The sequence below is a fragment of the Phyllostomus hastatus genome, unplaced genomic scaffold (assembly GCF_019186645.2).
Source record: "Phyllostomus hastatus isolate PE091 unplaced genomic scaffold, TTU_PhHast_1.1 phas_contig_209, whole genome shotgun sequence".
Taxonomy (NCBI): domain Eukaryota; kingdom Metazoa; phylum Chordata; class Mammalia; order Chiroptera; family Phyllostomidae; genus Phyllostomus; species Phyllostomus hastatus.
The window spans coordinates 15,792,005-15,807,919 of record NW_025333735.1 but is presented as its reverse complement, the minus strand read 5'-3'; the positions used below and the strand labels follow the sequence as shown (position 1 = coordinate 15,807,919).

Below are 15,915 nucleotides of genomic sequence, written 5' to 3'. Positions count from 1 at the left end.
ATATATTATGAGATCAAATGTTTATACCAACAACTATATGACACTATATAACAATAATAGATGTTCATAATAATATATTTAGATCATCAGAAAAAATCTTAAATGTTAATAAGCCTGTTTAAAAAATCAAGAGTATGTGATTTTTTAAAAAATGTAGCAAATACATCTAAAAGGTTGCCAATCAGCTACCTGGAATCCTCTTTCAGAATTACTGAGAATCCAGACAACTAAGATTTTATGGCATCTTGGAATAGCCTTATAAAGTAAACCTTTTAAATCACCTATCTATGAGTTGCTTTTGTTTAATGAAAGAATAAACAATTAAAGTGTTAATTCTTTACAATCATTTACCATACAGAAGGACAGACTTAAGAGTTCTGATATACAAAACAATCCATGGTAAGGAACTTTTAAAAACTCTTTGAATATTAAAAGTATTACAATAATTAACAAACCTTAATATATGAAAATAAATCTCCTGAAATTACAAAATACTGCTTGATAAAATAACCAAGAAAAAAATAGTTTCAAAGGACATAAAGGTTAGAACAAGATTTCCACTAACTTGGAAAAAATTACTGTAGAAAATGAGAAAATATTGTTTAGTTTTAATATACTGAATCCTAAGTTCAATTAGCAAATAAAATAATCAGGTTAATTTTATAAAACTCAAAAGACAAAACTCACATAAAAACTTTAAAACTGACTATACATAAGTGACACAGAACATTAAAAAAAAAAGAAAATATTTACTAACCTTTATTTCCTAACATCACAGCAAGATGTAAAGGAGTGTTTCCTAAAATTAAAAAGAAATTAAATTAGTGTAAAAACATACAAAAGCATGTATTTAAAAGTGGATTCATTTCCTTTATAGATTTCACTGACAGATTTTAAGCAAAGTGTGACTGCAAAATGATCCTGCTCATATGGCAAAGTCAAAGTCAGAGGATGCCATAGTTTCTAAACATAATATATCCAACTCCTCTTCCCTCTGCCAACCCAGGCCCTCCCCCATCCCCCCAAAGATTCCCATTATGCCTTTGGGATTTCTTTTCCATATTTCAAGTTTCCTTTGCTGCTAATTTCTCTATCATATTCTTCCTTGTCCATTCAGCAAACAATTTAAATACCTCCTATAAACTCATTCTTGCCCTGACCAGTATGGTTCAGTTAGTTGAAGCATGCTCCCATAAACCAAAAAGTCACGGGTTCAATTCCCAGTCAGGGGGAACATTGCAGATCTGATTCCTGGGCAGGGTACATACAAGAAGGCAACCAATCAATGTTTCTCTCTCACACAGAAGTCTGTCTGTCTGTCTGTCTCACTCTTTCTCTCCCTCTCTCACAGCAATAAAAAAATGTCCTGGGATGAGGATACAAAAAAATTAAACTCAGTCTTGGGGATAAGTATCAGTAAGACCCTATCCCATCCTCAATTTGTCAAAAGTCTTCTGTTAGAGACTGATATGAATATAAACCCTTGTTGTATTGTTTACTAGAATAGAAAGGAGTGTAGCATGATAATGGAACACAGGGCAGAGCACCTAGTTTTGCCTATCCATATTTATATTATCTTTTGCTTTATCTTAGCATGCTACATATATTATTGTTGCTGTCCCATCTGAAAATTAGATGTAGACATGACAATTTACCACCAAATACTTCATTATTTCTTAAGAGACTTAAAGATGATCAGCATTATAACAAAACTGAACAACATGAGTGAGAACAAGGAAGAAACAATAAGAGAAACAGACCCCTCAGAGCCTCATTTATTGTAATTATTATTAGACAGAAATTTTAAGTAAAGATATTTATAATGTTCTTGGGGAATAAAAGACAAATTCTAATGTTTTATCAGAGAACTGGAAACTATAAAAATTTAAATCACATATGTTAAAAAGAACCAAATAGAAAATCTATAATAGAAAAATATAACTAAAATCACAGTTTAGATCATGAAGAAGACAGAAAGAGAAAATTTTTTAGAAAGGGTAAGAGAAGTACTATGTTAATTGAACCCAGGAGAGAAGAGATGGGGCTAAAGCTATATTTGTAGAGGTAACAGCTGAGTATTTTCTAAAATTGATGAAAGACATGATTTAGAGATTCAAGAATTCCAACCTAAGCAGACTTAAAAAAAAAAAAAGGAATCCACATTGGAGTGAAATGACTGAATATTAAAAACAAAAATCTTAAATGCAGCCAGAAAAGAGCAGTCACATTACTTTCAAAGGAGCAGTAGAAAGTCCTATAGCTAACCTCTCAACAAAAGAGGAATCCGTAAGACCAAATAGAATGCTAAATAACAGCCAATCAAGAATTTTACACCTAGTACACTCTCCTTCAAGTTTGAAGTTGAATAGACATTCACAAACAAAAACTGAGAATTCACATATCAGATTATCATTAAAAGAAATACTGAAGAATGTGTTTCAGTAGAAGAAACATGATTCTGCTGAAAGACTAGAGATGTAGGAAGGAAAGAAGAGCAACAAAAATGGTAAGTAAACCTAAACAAATATTGATCTATAAGGTAAAATAAAAACATATGGGACTAGATAACAGTAGCATTGACGTCTAGGTAAAGGGAATGAAGTTAGTGTTCTGAGTTAATTGCAAAAATCTGAGGAGGGGTAATGTACTACTAAATATTTAACAATAGCCTGTGATAAATCAAGGTTGTATATTGTAAACTCTAGAGCTGTGCTAATGGAAATACAATGCAAGCCAAATATTTAACTGTAAATTTTATAAAAGCCACATGAAAATAAAAAGAAATCAATAAAACTAATGTTAATAAGAGTTAACCCAGCATATCCAAAACAATGCAACATGATGATCAATACAAAATATTATTGAAATATTTTATATTCTTGGTTTTCATACAAAGTTTCAAAAAACTCTCACTACGACACAGTCAATTTAGACTGGTCACATTTCAAATGCTTAGTAATCATATACAACTACTGTATGAGACAGTGCATCTCTAGGATAACTATGAAAAGAATAGTGAAATAAAAATATGTATTTTTCATTTCACAGATGAAAAAACCTACACAGAATAATGAAATCATCCATCTAGAAGAAAGTAAGAAAATAATCAATCTAGAAGAAAGAAAGAAAAAGGAGAGGGTGGGAGGGGGGACTGGATTGGGAGTAAAAAAGAGAAAACTGTATATGAACAATGATTAAAAAAATAATAAAAAATAAATAAATAAATAAATAAATAAATAAATAAATAAATAAAAAGAAAAAAGAACAGAGGGCCAGCAGGACAAAGAGAAAACATAAAACCGAGGGTAGAATTAAATGCCAGTATATCAGCAAGTATACTATATGAAACTGGAGTAAGTGCTCCAGTTAAAAAATAAATATTGTTGGACTGTATGAAAAAACACTTCTCTACATGTAGTTGGGAACACATTTGAAATACAATGATATATAATAATAGCTGATTGTGACAGGATTGAAATAACATTTTATTCAAACATATATCAAAAAAGTATAGCTTTAACATAATAGTTATCTTAATATAGTTACAACATAAAAATAGGTTTCAAAGCAGAAAATATTATCTGAGGTAGAGATAGTTATTAATAAAAATTGCTTAAGGAACCAAGAAAATATAAAGATTTGATTTGTACTTAATAACATAGCTTGAGCCATGGCTGGTGTGACTCAGTGGATTGAGTGCTGGCCTGCAAACCAAAGGGTCACAGGTTCGATTCCCAGTCAGGGCACATGCCTGGGTTGCATGCTAGACCCCAGAACAAGGTGCACTAGAGGCAACCACACACTGATGTTTCCCTCCATCTATTTCTACCTCCCCTCCCCTCTCTCTGAAAGTAAATAAAAGTCTTAAAAAAAACAACATAGCTTGAAAATACATCACACAGAAACTGCTAGAACTACAAGACAAAGAAACCCCCAATTACAGTTGGATATTTTAACATCCCTCCTGTAACAACAATCTGACAAAAAATCAGTAATCATGTAAAACATGTTCTTTTCAATACAGAGAAAGCATTTACAAAAATTGACCAGATTTGACCATGTAACAAATAAATCTCAACATATTTCAGAGGATTGAAATTATGTTGTCTGTTCCCTGGTCATGGTGCAATTAAGCTAGAAATTATTAATAAAAAAATAAAGACGCATTACAAAAAAAGCTGAAAAACCAATCATCTAAGAAGCCATTTCAAGAAATTAGAAAAAGAACAACTTAAGTTGCTTAATTTTTCTATTTGAGTTTACCAAAATACAATAGAAAAAATAAAAGCAGGAATTATTAAAGAAACATTAAGTAGCAACACACTAAAACTTTGTTCTTGAAAAAGTTCATAAAATAAACCTCAGACTGATCAAAAAGATAGAACACACAAGAAACATGAATGAAAGAGGGGCATCCATATAAATTCCAATGTTATTAATGTAAAAGGACATTGTGAACAAAACACATGCCAATGAGTAATTTAAATGACATGGACAGAATCCTGGAAAAATTTGTCAAAATGAATACAAATTAGAAAACATAAGTACTCTTATCTTTAAAGACAGTGAACTGATAATAAAAGGGTTCACTCAAAGGAACCTCCAGGGCTATCTGGTTTTACAAGTGTATTCTTCAATCATTTAGGAAAAAGCATCCAAACTCTTCTAGTTACATTACATAATCATGGAAACATTTGAGTTTGCAACCCTTGCTTACAGTAATGCCTGTTGCATTTTAATTATTAGGCCTCTGTAACTACTGATATTTTTAAGGCTGGTTGCTACACTGAGAGCTTTTTCTCATGCCTTTATTCACAAATGCTTGACTCTTTTGAATCTTGTGTATGCAATACATTTGTTATATATAAATTAACCAAATAAGTATCTAGTCAGCCTGAGGTTGACATCTAATGAAGACAGATGTTTACACAAAATTAAAAGTAGAGTTTTGTGTGAAAAGTGGTGCATTAGATAGGTACAGAGGGCTTTGGGGGAGAGTCTGATTGCCTAGGACAGACCAAGGAAGGCTTCACTAAAAAAGTGATGTTTTGTTTTGAAAGGTATTAATATGCCAGACAGAGGGGGAAGGAACACTGATGAAGGATTAACAAAATGTGTGTAAAAGCATGAAAATATGGCTTAATGGAGAATATAGTATGCAGTTCTGATAGGGTATAGAATAAGGAAGAAAATAGAAGGAAGGTAATGATATACCTAGAACGTTTTAAACCATGTTAAAGATACTGTACGGAGTGCTTCCCGTCTTTTGAGTGGAAGTGTAACATGGTCAAGTTTTTCTTTTAAAACTACTATCTAAGTATCGAGAAGAGATTGAAATGGGGCAAGAGTGAAGACAGAGAGACTGTTAGAAGGTTGTTGCAATAGGCATTCAGATAAGTGAAAAGCTGAAACTGGAGTACAGGCATAGGAATTAAGAGTAAGTCAGTAAAGGTTTTGGTTTTGGCAACACTGGTGCTGAGCTTGTTTTTGGCACTTTGTCAACAAAGCTGTTTACTTTTTCTGACTACTTTCTGGTCTTGATAGCCAAAGAATGTGAATGCGAAGTTATGAAATTTAGTTCACTATTTAGAAAAGGAAGATGATCTTATTCTAGACCAGTCAGATTTGAAATTGATACTTATACATGTGGATTTCTTTCTTACTTGCTTTCTTTTTTTCTATTTTGGCACTGATCAGAAACAAATATTGCTTAGAATAACATGTTGCTGTTTTAAGTGAAACAGAGAAAATATGTACTATCAATAGATCCACACAGGAGTTGGCATTTTGAAACAGAAAAAAACTGTTTTCCTTTGCAATATAGTCTTTTTTTGAGTTATATTTTACATATAACTTTATATTAGTTTCAAGTCTATAACGTTTCAATATTTGTATATGTTGCTAAATGCACTATAATAAATCTAGGTAACATCTATCACCATACATAATTACAAAATGTTCTTGTGTTGAGAACTTTTAATATCTATTAGCAACTTTCAAATATGCAATAGAGCATTATTAGCTATAGTTGCCATTCTGTACGTTATGTTTCCATGGCTTATTTACTTTGTGATTGGAAGTTTGTACCTGACTCTCGTCACCCATTTTGCTACCCACCCCCATCCCAGTCCCTACCTCTGGCAAACATCAATCTCTTTGTATCTATGAACATGGGTTTGTTTTTTTAGATTTTATATTAAGTGAGATTATACAGTATTTGTCTTACTCTGACTTATTGTATTTAACATAATGCTCTTATGGTCCATACACTTTGCCACATATGTCAAGATTTTATTCTTTTTTCATGGATTAATGATATTCCATTCTATATAATATTCCAACATATACCACATTTTCTTTATCCATGCATCTGTCAATGGACAGTGAGATTGTTTCCACACTTTGGCTACTGTAAATAATGCTGCAATGAGTATGGGGGTATATCTTTTCAAGTTACTGTTTTTTCTCCTTTGGATAAATATCCAGAAATGGAACTGCTGGATTAGATGGTAGTTCTATTTTCAAGTTTTTGAGAAACCTCTACACTATGTTTTCCATAGTGACTATACCAATTTATATTCTCACCAATAGTACACAGGGGTTTCCTTTTCTCTGCATTCTCACCAGCATTTATTATTTTTATCTTTTTGATCATAGCCATTCTAACAGATGTGAAGTGATATCTCGATGAGATTTTGATTTTAATTTCCCTCACAATTAGTTACGTTGAGCATCAATCATTTCAGTTACCTGTTGGCCCTCTGTGTATCTTCTATGGAAAAATGCCTGTTCAGATTCTCTGTCCATTTTTTAAGACTTTATATATTTTTAGACAGAAGGGAACAGAGGGAAAGAAACACTGATCAGTTGCCTCTTGTCCATGCCTGGTCCAGGGACCTCCCCCACAACCCAGGCATGTGCCCTGACCAGAAATTGAACTGGCAACCTTTTGTTTTGTGGCACCATGCTCAACCAACTGAGCCATGCTGGTCAAGGCCAGTGTCCATTTTAATCAGGATTTTTTTTTTTACTATTGAGTTATATGAGTTCTCTATACATTTTGGATATTAACCCCTTATCAGATATATGATTTGAAAATATTCTCTCCTATACCATAGGTTGCCTTTTCATTTTGGTGATGGTTTCCTTTACTGTGCAGGAGTTTTTTAGTTTGATATAGTTCCACTGGCTTATTTTTGTTTTGTTGCCATAACGCTATTAGTTTCAAATTCCAAAAACTATCACCAAAATTGATGCCAAGGAGCTTACTGCTGATGTTTTATCCTATGACTCTTAGAGTGTCAGGTCTCACATTCAAGTCTTTAATCCATTTTGATTTAGTTTTTGTGTACTGTGTAAGATAGTGATTCGGTTTCATTTTCTTGCATGTGGCTGTCCATTTTCCCACCATCATTTTTTTGAAGATACTGTCCCTTTCCCATTGTATATTCTTGGTTCCTTTGCCATACAGTGATTGACCATAAAAGAATGTGCTTATTTCTGGGCTCTCTATTGTGTTCCATTGACCTGTGTGTCTGTTTTTGTGCCAGTATCAGTGTTTTGATTACTATAACTTGTAATATATTTTGAAATCAGAAAGCATGACGCCTCCAGCTTTGTTCTTTCTCAAGATTGCTTTGGGTATTCAGAGTCTTTTACATGTGATTTCTTTTACCATGTTTTATGCTGAAGACTTTGAAGGCACTGAATAGTTTACTAAGCTGACTCACAGATGGTCCCTAAATGGGTATCAGTGGATGACTCTGTTTAAAGTTGTTCTTAAGCATTTTCATTTAGTGTTTAAATTGAACATGATATTAGTCAACAGTAGAAAACTGGCATTACTAAAACTTCCCTATAAAGAAAAATCTATTGAAATTACTTAAGGTTCAGGGTTTTTGTTTGTTTGTTTGTTTTGGGGTGGTAGTTGGGGGAATAGAAAATTCACTGACATAGTTCTGGGTTTTTTTAGAGTTTCTGTTTAGTGTTTTATGACATAGGTATGTGATTTCAACATGGGGACACAGAGAAATCAGTTTTAATGACTTCATATATAAAAATATCTGCAGTGAAAAATATTTTCTTCATTACATATTCCATTTGAATTATATATATCAACAATACTGTTCTAAAACCAGAACAGTTTTTCATTGGTCTTGTAATTTTCATTCTTACCCATGTAAACTTTCTAACATTATGATATAGCATTTTTAGAAGATAACTAGCTCAACTCTAAAGGATGTGAAATTGGGGGGGGGGGGGATTGAAGCTTGTATTTTTAAAAAATAGCTTATACCAATAACTTTTGGTAACAATATCTTTTCCGGAGCATGCTTTAGTCATTAAAGCTGGGGTGTCCAACCTGCAGCCCACAGGCTGCATGCAGCTCAGGATGGCTATAAATGTGGCCCAACACAAAAACGTAAATTTACTTTAAAACACTGTGCGATTTTTTTGTTATTACATGTTGCAATGCATTTAATGTGTGGCCCAAGACACCTCTTCTTCTCCCACTGTGGCCCAGAGATGATAAAAGCTTGGACACCTATGAAATTATATCAGGAATGCCGGTCAAAATGGTAGTGTAGGAAGACATGGCTCACCTCTTCACACAACCACATCAAAATTACAACTAAAATATAAAACTACCATCACTCAAGACAGTCAGAAATTTAGTTGAAGTCTGACAACTACAGTATCAAAGAAACCACATCCATCCAGAATGAGCCAGCAAGCTGTTGCCATATCTGAGACTCCATCAACCTGGCTAACAACACTCCCTGACTCACCTTGGAGATCCCCACAGACACTGCCCCACCCAACTTACAGGGCCACCCAAGCTGCTTTTCCATATGAATGGTTGGTCTTGGTCCAGAATGCACTACTTCCTAAATCCTATCAAACAAGCAACAGCTGGCCTAAGTGAGCTACAGGCCCTGGACTAGAAGCAGCAAGCCTAGATTCACAATTTGGCTTCGAGTGGGAATCGCCAAGCCCAACACAAGTAGGAGCCATCTCAGATTGCTTTATAACTCAGGCACGGTAGCCCGGGGCAAAACACAGGGGGAGCTGACCTTGGCTTGCACTACCTGGGAAACCACAGGACTAGCACACCCAGTAGACAGCTCCAGATCACATCAGAGCACCACCACCCTGCCTTTACACAGCTGATCCTCCATGGAGAGTGGAGGTTGGGAGTAAGTGGTCACAGTCAACCCTTGATCTGACTGACCTGGGTAAATCCCTCCCATTGATCTGCCAACAGCAACCAAGGCTCAACTACAAAAGGAGGGTGTACTCAGCCCATATGAAGGGCTCACCTTGAGTACCCAACTTGGGTGATAGACAAAGCTGTGCCACTGGACCCTACAGGACACCTACTACATTAGGCCACAATACCAAGATACAGGAGTCAAGGCAGCTCTACCTAATACATAGAAACAAACACAGGGAGGCTGCCAAAATGAGGAGACAAAAAAACATAGCCCAAATGAAAAAACAGATCAAAGCTCCAGAAAAAGAGCTAAACAAAATGGAGATAAGCAATCTATCAGATGCAGAGTTCAAAACACTGGTTATAAGGATGCTCAAGGAACTTAGTGAGGACCTCAACAGCATAAAAAAGATCCAGTCAGAAATGAGGGAAACACTAATTAAAATTAAGAACAATTTACAGGAGACAACAATAGAGTGGATAAAGTTGACAATCAAATCAATGATTTGGAAGATAAGGAAGAAAAAAAACAACCAATCTTCCGGCAAGATGGAGGAATAGGTGGACGCATCGTACTTCCTCACACAACCAAGATTAGAACAACAATAAATTACGGTCAGCATAACACACAGAACTGACAGAGGATATATCTGAATGGAAGTTGGACAGCCAAGAAGTTGAAGTAGACCCGTACATCCAGACTGGTAGGAGACGACGAGCCGAGCGGGCGCGGGGCTGGCGCGGGTCGGCGGCGTGCGGAGGTTGGGGAAAGTTTGGCACGGAATCGGCGCGACAGCCATCCGGGGCGCAAGAACGCAGCGGTGATCCCTGAGTACGCAAGCTGCGGCTGCCGGACCCAGTGGGGCAGCGATTGTGGACCAGGGCAGAGCTCGCAGCCCAGGAGCCCGGGGAAGGGTCTGGGCCCAGGTGAACTGAACTGCCGCCATTGATTCTCTCCCGTCCCCGCTCCCGCCCCCGCCCCCACATATAACGTCACAATCTAGCGACTGGGGTGCCCAGCCCCGGTGAACACCTAAGGCTCCGCCCCCCACCATAACAAGAGCGACCAGACCGGAAAAAAAAAAAATAGAGACAGGGAAAGACATAAGACATGTGTACAACAGAGCAGATCAGTCCCCCAGGACTCATCCTTTTGAGCGACCAAGAAATAGCCAATCTATCAGATGCACAGTTCAAAACACTGGTGATCAGAAAGCTCAGGGAATTGGTTGATTTGGGGCGCAATTTAGATGAAAAGATGCGGGTTACCATAAAAGAGATGCAGGAAGATACGCGGAGGAGAGCCAATAGTGAAAGGAAGGAATCTGAGTCTCAAAACAATACAGTGGACCAGAAGGACGATAGAATCAATCAAGCAGGAAAGCATGATGAAATAAGAATTCAAAAAATCGAGGAGAGCCTTGGGAACCTCCAGGACACCTTTAAACGTTCCAACATTCGAGTTATAGGGGTACCAGAAGGGGAGGAGCAACAAGTGGAAAAGTTATTTGAACAAATAATAAAGGAGAACTTCCCCAATCTGGCAAAGGGAACAGTCTTCCAAGAAATCCAAGAAGCTCAGAGAGCCCCAAAGAAGTTGGACCCAAGAAGAAACACACCAAGGCACATCATAATTACATTAGCCAAGGTAAAAACGAAGGAGAGAATCCTAGAAGCAGCAAGAGATAAGGGGACAGTAACCTACAAAGGAGTTCCCATCAGACTGTCAGCTGATTTCTCCAAAGAGACCTTACAGGCAAGAAGGGGCTGGAAAGAAATATTCCAAGTCATGAAAGACAAGGACCTACATCCCAGATTGCTCTATCCAGCAAAGCTCTCATTTAGAATGGAAGGGCAGATAAAGTGCTTTTCAGATAAGGTCAAATTAAAGGAGTTCATCATCACCGAGCCCTTATTTTATGAAATGCTAAAGGGACTTATCTAAGAAAAGAAGATAAAGAAAAAGACATGTATAGTAAAAGGACAGCAAACTCACAATTATTAACAACCACACCTAAAGCAAAACCAAAAGAAACTAAGTAAACAACTAGAACAGGAACAGAACCACAGAAAGGGAGGGCACATGGAGGGCTAGCAGCAGGGGGGTGGGAGAAGGGGAGGGGGGGAAAAGGTATAGAGAATAAGTAGCATAGAATGTAGGTTGAAAATAGATAGGGGGAGGGCAAGAATAGTACGGGAAAGGTAGAAGCTAAAGAACTCATAAGAATGACACATGGACGTGAACTAAAGGGGGGGGAACGTGGGTGGGAGAGGGGGTACAGGGTGGAGGGGAGGGAAGGGGGGAAATGGGACAAATGTAATAGCATAATCAATAAAATATATTAAAAAAAACAACCAATCAGAACACGAAAAAATAATCCAAAAAAAATGAGGGTAGTATAAGCAACCTCTGGGACAACTTTAAGCATTCCCACATTTGCATCATAGGGGTACCGGAAGGACAAGAGAAAGCAAGAAATGGGAAATCTATGTGAAAAAATAATGAAAAAGACACTCCCCTAATTTGGTGAAGGAAATAGACATGCAAGTCCAGGAACACAGAGAGTCCCAAACAAAATGGATGTGAAGGGGCCCACTCCAAAACACATCATAATTAACATGCCAAAGTCTAAAGATAAAGCAAGAATCTTAAAAGCAGCAAGATCAAAGAAGTTAATCTACAGGGGAGAGTTAATCTCCTACAGGAGAGTTCCCATAAGGCTGTCAGTGATTTCTTTTTTTTCTTTTTATAATTATATTTTATTGATTATGCTATTACAGTTGCCCTGAGTGATTTCTCAAAAGAAACTTTGCAGGCTAGAAAGAACTGGCAAGAAATACTCAAAGTCATGAAAAACAGGGACCCTCAGCCAAGATTGCTCTACCCAGCAATCATTTAGAATCAAAGGGCAGGTAAAGAGCTTCTCAGACAAGAAAAAGCTAAAGTAGTTCATCATCACCAAATCATTATGATATGAAATGTTAAAGGGACTTATTCAAGAAAAATAAGAAAATTATGAACAAAGAAATGGCAATAAATACCTATCTATCAACAATTGAATCCAGAAAACAAACTAAGCAAACAAGAACAGAGGCAGAATCATGAATACAGAGAGCATTTTGATGGTTGCCAGATGGGATGGGTGTGTGAGGGGATGGGTAAAGAGGTAAGGGGATTAAGAAGTACAAATAGGTAGTTACAGAATAGCCATGGGGATGTAAAGTACAGTATAGGAAATGGAGTAGCCAAAGAACATATATGCATGACCCATGGACAAGAACAATGGTGGGGGAATTGCCTGAGGGAGTGGGGGGATGCTGGGTGGAGTTGGAGGGGTGGAAAATCAGGACAACTGTAATAGTATAACCAACAAAACGTAAGTTTTAAAAACAGAAATAATAAAACATATTAAAAAGTTCACCACCTAAAAAAATTGTATCATAGTGGTTTCTATATTTCAACTAGATGAGTTCTAAGGTGTGAAAACTGAGGAGTACCGTATTTTGCTGTGTATAATGTGCACTTTTTGCCCAAGTTTTTGAGGGAAAAATAAAGGTGCATATTATACATTAATAGTGCTAAAGCGTGGGTGTGTATTATACACAGGAGTGCATTATACATGGTGAAATACAGTATATTGCCAGGCAATAATGAAAAATTTGTACTTCAAATTTTTATTTCTGAAGACCATAATGTGAATTATATCCCAAAGTCTGCCTTTTTCTTGTTCCTAATGGTTAAGATGAAGATTTTTAATACAATTGTTTGGTTTTTGATAAAATTACTTATAGATACAATTTAAATTTAGTGAATTTCTTCATGTCTTGGAAATTTCACATAAAATACTATCTTGCTGTTTTTGGTAACAATTCCCATTCTCTTCTGACTTTATTGAGAAAAAGGGGTATGTGTGTGTGTAAGAATCATCTTTGCAGGTTTTGTCCAGCTATAAAATTGGGGTAAATCATATATTACACAAATATCTTCAATAAAGCAATCAAATCTGTCTTATCCTATCTATGATTTCTTGATATGCGTGTAGCTCATTTTATTGGCAAAGACTGTTCATGTAGAGACTCTAAAAATGCTAATATCTAAATTAATAATATCTTTTAATTGGTAACTTCATTTTAAAATATTACTATAGGTTTGCTTTCATCTATGATCAAGAGGTTTTTAGGCTGTAAATATGACTTGAGATATCATTTTGAAATTAAACTGTCATTCCAAAATATAGACTATACCATAGTCTGAACTCAATAGTGCTGCCTCCAGGTCCTCATTGGTTTGTCTTTTGCTAATCTTTGCAATTTCATTATTTGCTATTTTCCTACAAGCTCTTTATTCTGACTAATCAGGAATGTTTTTGTTTATTTCCCCAAAATAAACTGTTCTTGCATTTGAATGTAACTTGGGGGATTCTTTTTAACATGGAAGACTAGACAGTGCTGTTTTCTTCACCTGCAAATTTCTAACCCATTCTTGAGGACTCTTTTCAGTGCGGTATAGCTTCAATATTTAAAAAAAGAATAACAACGTTGGAGGACTCACTACCCAATTTCAAAACTTACTATGAAAGCACAGTTATTAATAAGTATATACTTGCACAAAAATAGATGTATACATCAATAAATTCAAAATAGATCACAGACCTAAATGCAAGAGCAAAACTATAAATATAAAACTCTTAGAAAATAAAACAAAGGAGTACATCTTTGTAATCTTGGATTAGGTAATAGTTTCTCAGATACACCAAAAACACAGCAACAAAAAATAAGTGAACTGAACTCCATCAAAATTAGATTGTTTTGTGTTGCAAAGGATGCCATCAAGAAAGTGAAAAGACAACTTAGGAAGAAAATACTTTGCAAACATATATTTGTACCCAGAATGCATAAAAAACTCTCCCAACTAAATAATTTTTTAAACCCAATTTAAAAATAGGAAAGAATCTAAATGGCCACTTCTCTGAAGAAGATATACAAGAGGACAAGAAGCACATGAAATGATGCTCAAAATCATCAGCCATTAAGGAAATACAAATCAAAACTACAATCAGATACCACTTTGTAATTACTAGGATGGCAATAATCAAAAAGAGATAAGAAGTGTTGCCAAGGAAGAGGAATCAGAATCCTCAAGCCCTGCCGTTGGGAAAGTAAAACAGTGTAGCCACTTGGAAAACAGTCTGGCAGTTCCTCAAAACAGTCAACATAGATTTATCACATGACCCACCAACAGATATACCTAAGAAAATGAAAACATATACACAAAAAAAATTATATAGAAGTATTCAAAGCAGCATTATTCATATTGGACAAAAAATAGAAGCAACTCAAATGTCTGTTAATTAATGAATGCATAAATATAATGATACATCCATGCAATGAAACATTATTCAGTAATACAAAGGAATGAAGTACACTGAAATGTGTTACAACATGGATGAACCTTGAAAACAATGTGCTTAGTAAAAAAAGCGAATCACAAAGACCATATACTATGTAACTACATTTACAGGAAATGTCTGGGACATTCAAATCTACGGAGACAAAAGTAGATTAGTGGTTGTCTAGGGGTAGGGAAATGAGGGGTTTTGGGGAGTGAAAGCTAAAGGATACAGGGTTTCTTTTTAGTGTGATTATAATGTTCTCAAATTGATTGTAGTAATGGTTGCACAACTATAAATATACTTAAAATCATTTAATTGTATACTCTGAATTATTCCATTGTACTGTATATGAATTATATTGCAAAAAGCTGTTTATAAATTAATTAAAAAGTGGGGGATAAGTAAGGTTTTTAGTAGGATTGCAATAAGAACTCATTCATACTCCTAACATTTTTAAAAGGAGAAGTCCTCCTTACAAAGGCCTTTTTACTAAACTACTTATTTTGCCTTAATAACCATCACCAATGTTAGTCCCGCTCATTAGTCCTGAACTAAAACAAGCTTCCTTGACCCCTTGCTTCATTGGTGTGAATCTCTATTCAAAATAAAATACTAGCAATAGCTTATATCTTATTCTTTTCCTCTGTTATGAGTCCTAATAATAGCAATGAATAAAGATTGCACAAAATCGCTCTTGCCAGGTTTATCACACAAGAAAGTTTCTCATCCTCTGAATTCGGGGTTATAGCATAAATAAAGTTTTACTGCAACAGAGCCATGTGCTGACTGTTTATTAACTGTTTACAACTACTTTTATGCAAGAGATGGTATGGCCTGCAAGCCTACAATACTTACTATCTTGTTCTTTAAATGTTTGTAGACCCGTGTTCTAATCAGTAAGGATTTCATGTCATACTACATTGCTTCCAGAATAGAACATTTGTCAGTCATTGAAATAATTTCTATATGTAACCACATTAATTATTAAAAATTTCCCTAATAATCTACTTTGATTCTAGTGTCGTTGTATTTTAACAAGTCAGACAAGTTCGTAGGTTCTGTTATTTCTCTGACATTTTACCCAAAAGTAAAATCCATTTATATTTAGTAAATATTTATTGAGCATTACTATGTGATAGACATAGTGCTAGACATTAAGAAATTCATCCATTAACAAGCTAAAAATAACTTCTGCCCTCCTAGAGCTTATATTCATAAAAGACAGTAAGATAATTGCAACATAAAACAAACTAGATTGTGACAGGTGCTAAGAAAAATAATAAAAGGCTAAGACTGAAAATAATAAAG

The 15,915-nt window shown here is 35.4% G+C and overlaps 1 protein-coding gene across 1 annotated transcript in view; it reads right to left on the bottom strand.

Moving 5' to 3' along the window:
- Window positions 1-15,915, bottom strand: part of ANKRD13C (ankyrin repeat domain 13C) — an 83,333-nt gene that overhangs the window by 58,347 nt on the left and 9,071 nt on the right. The window contains exon 2 of the mRNA XM_045835289.1: window positions 758-799. Within this exon, the coding sequence (XP_045691245.1) occupies window positions 758-799 (42 nt within the window). The remainder of the gene's footprint in view (window positions 1-757; window positions 800-15,915) is intronic.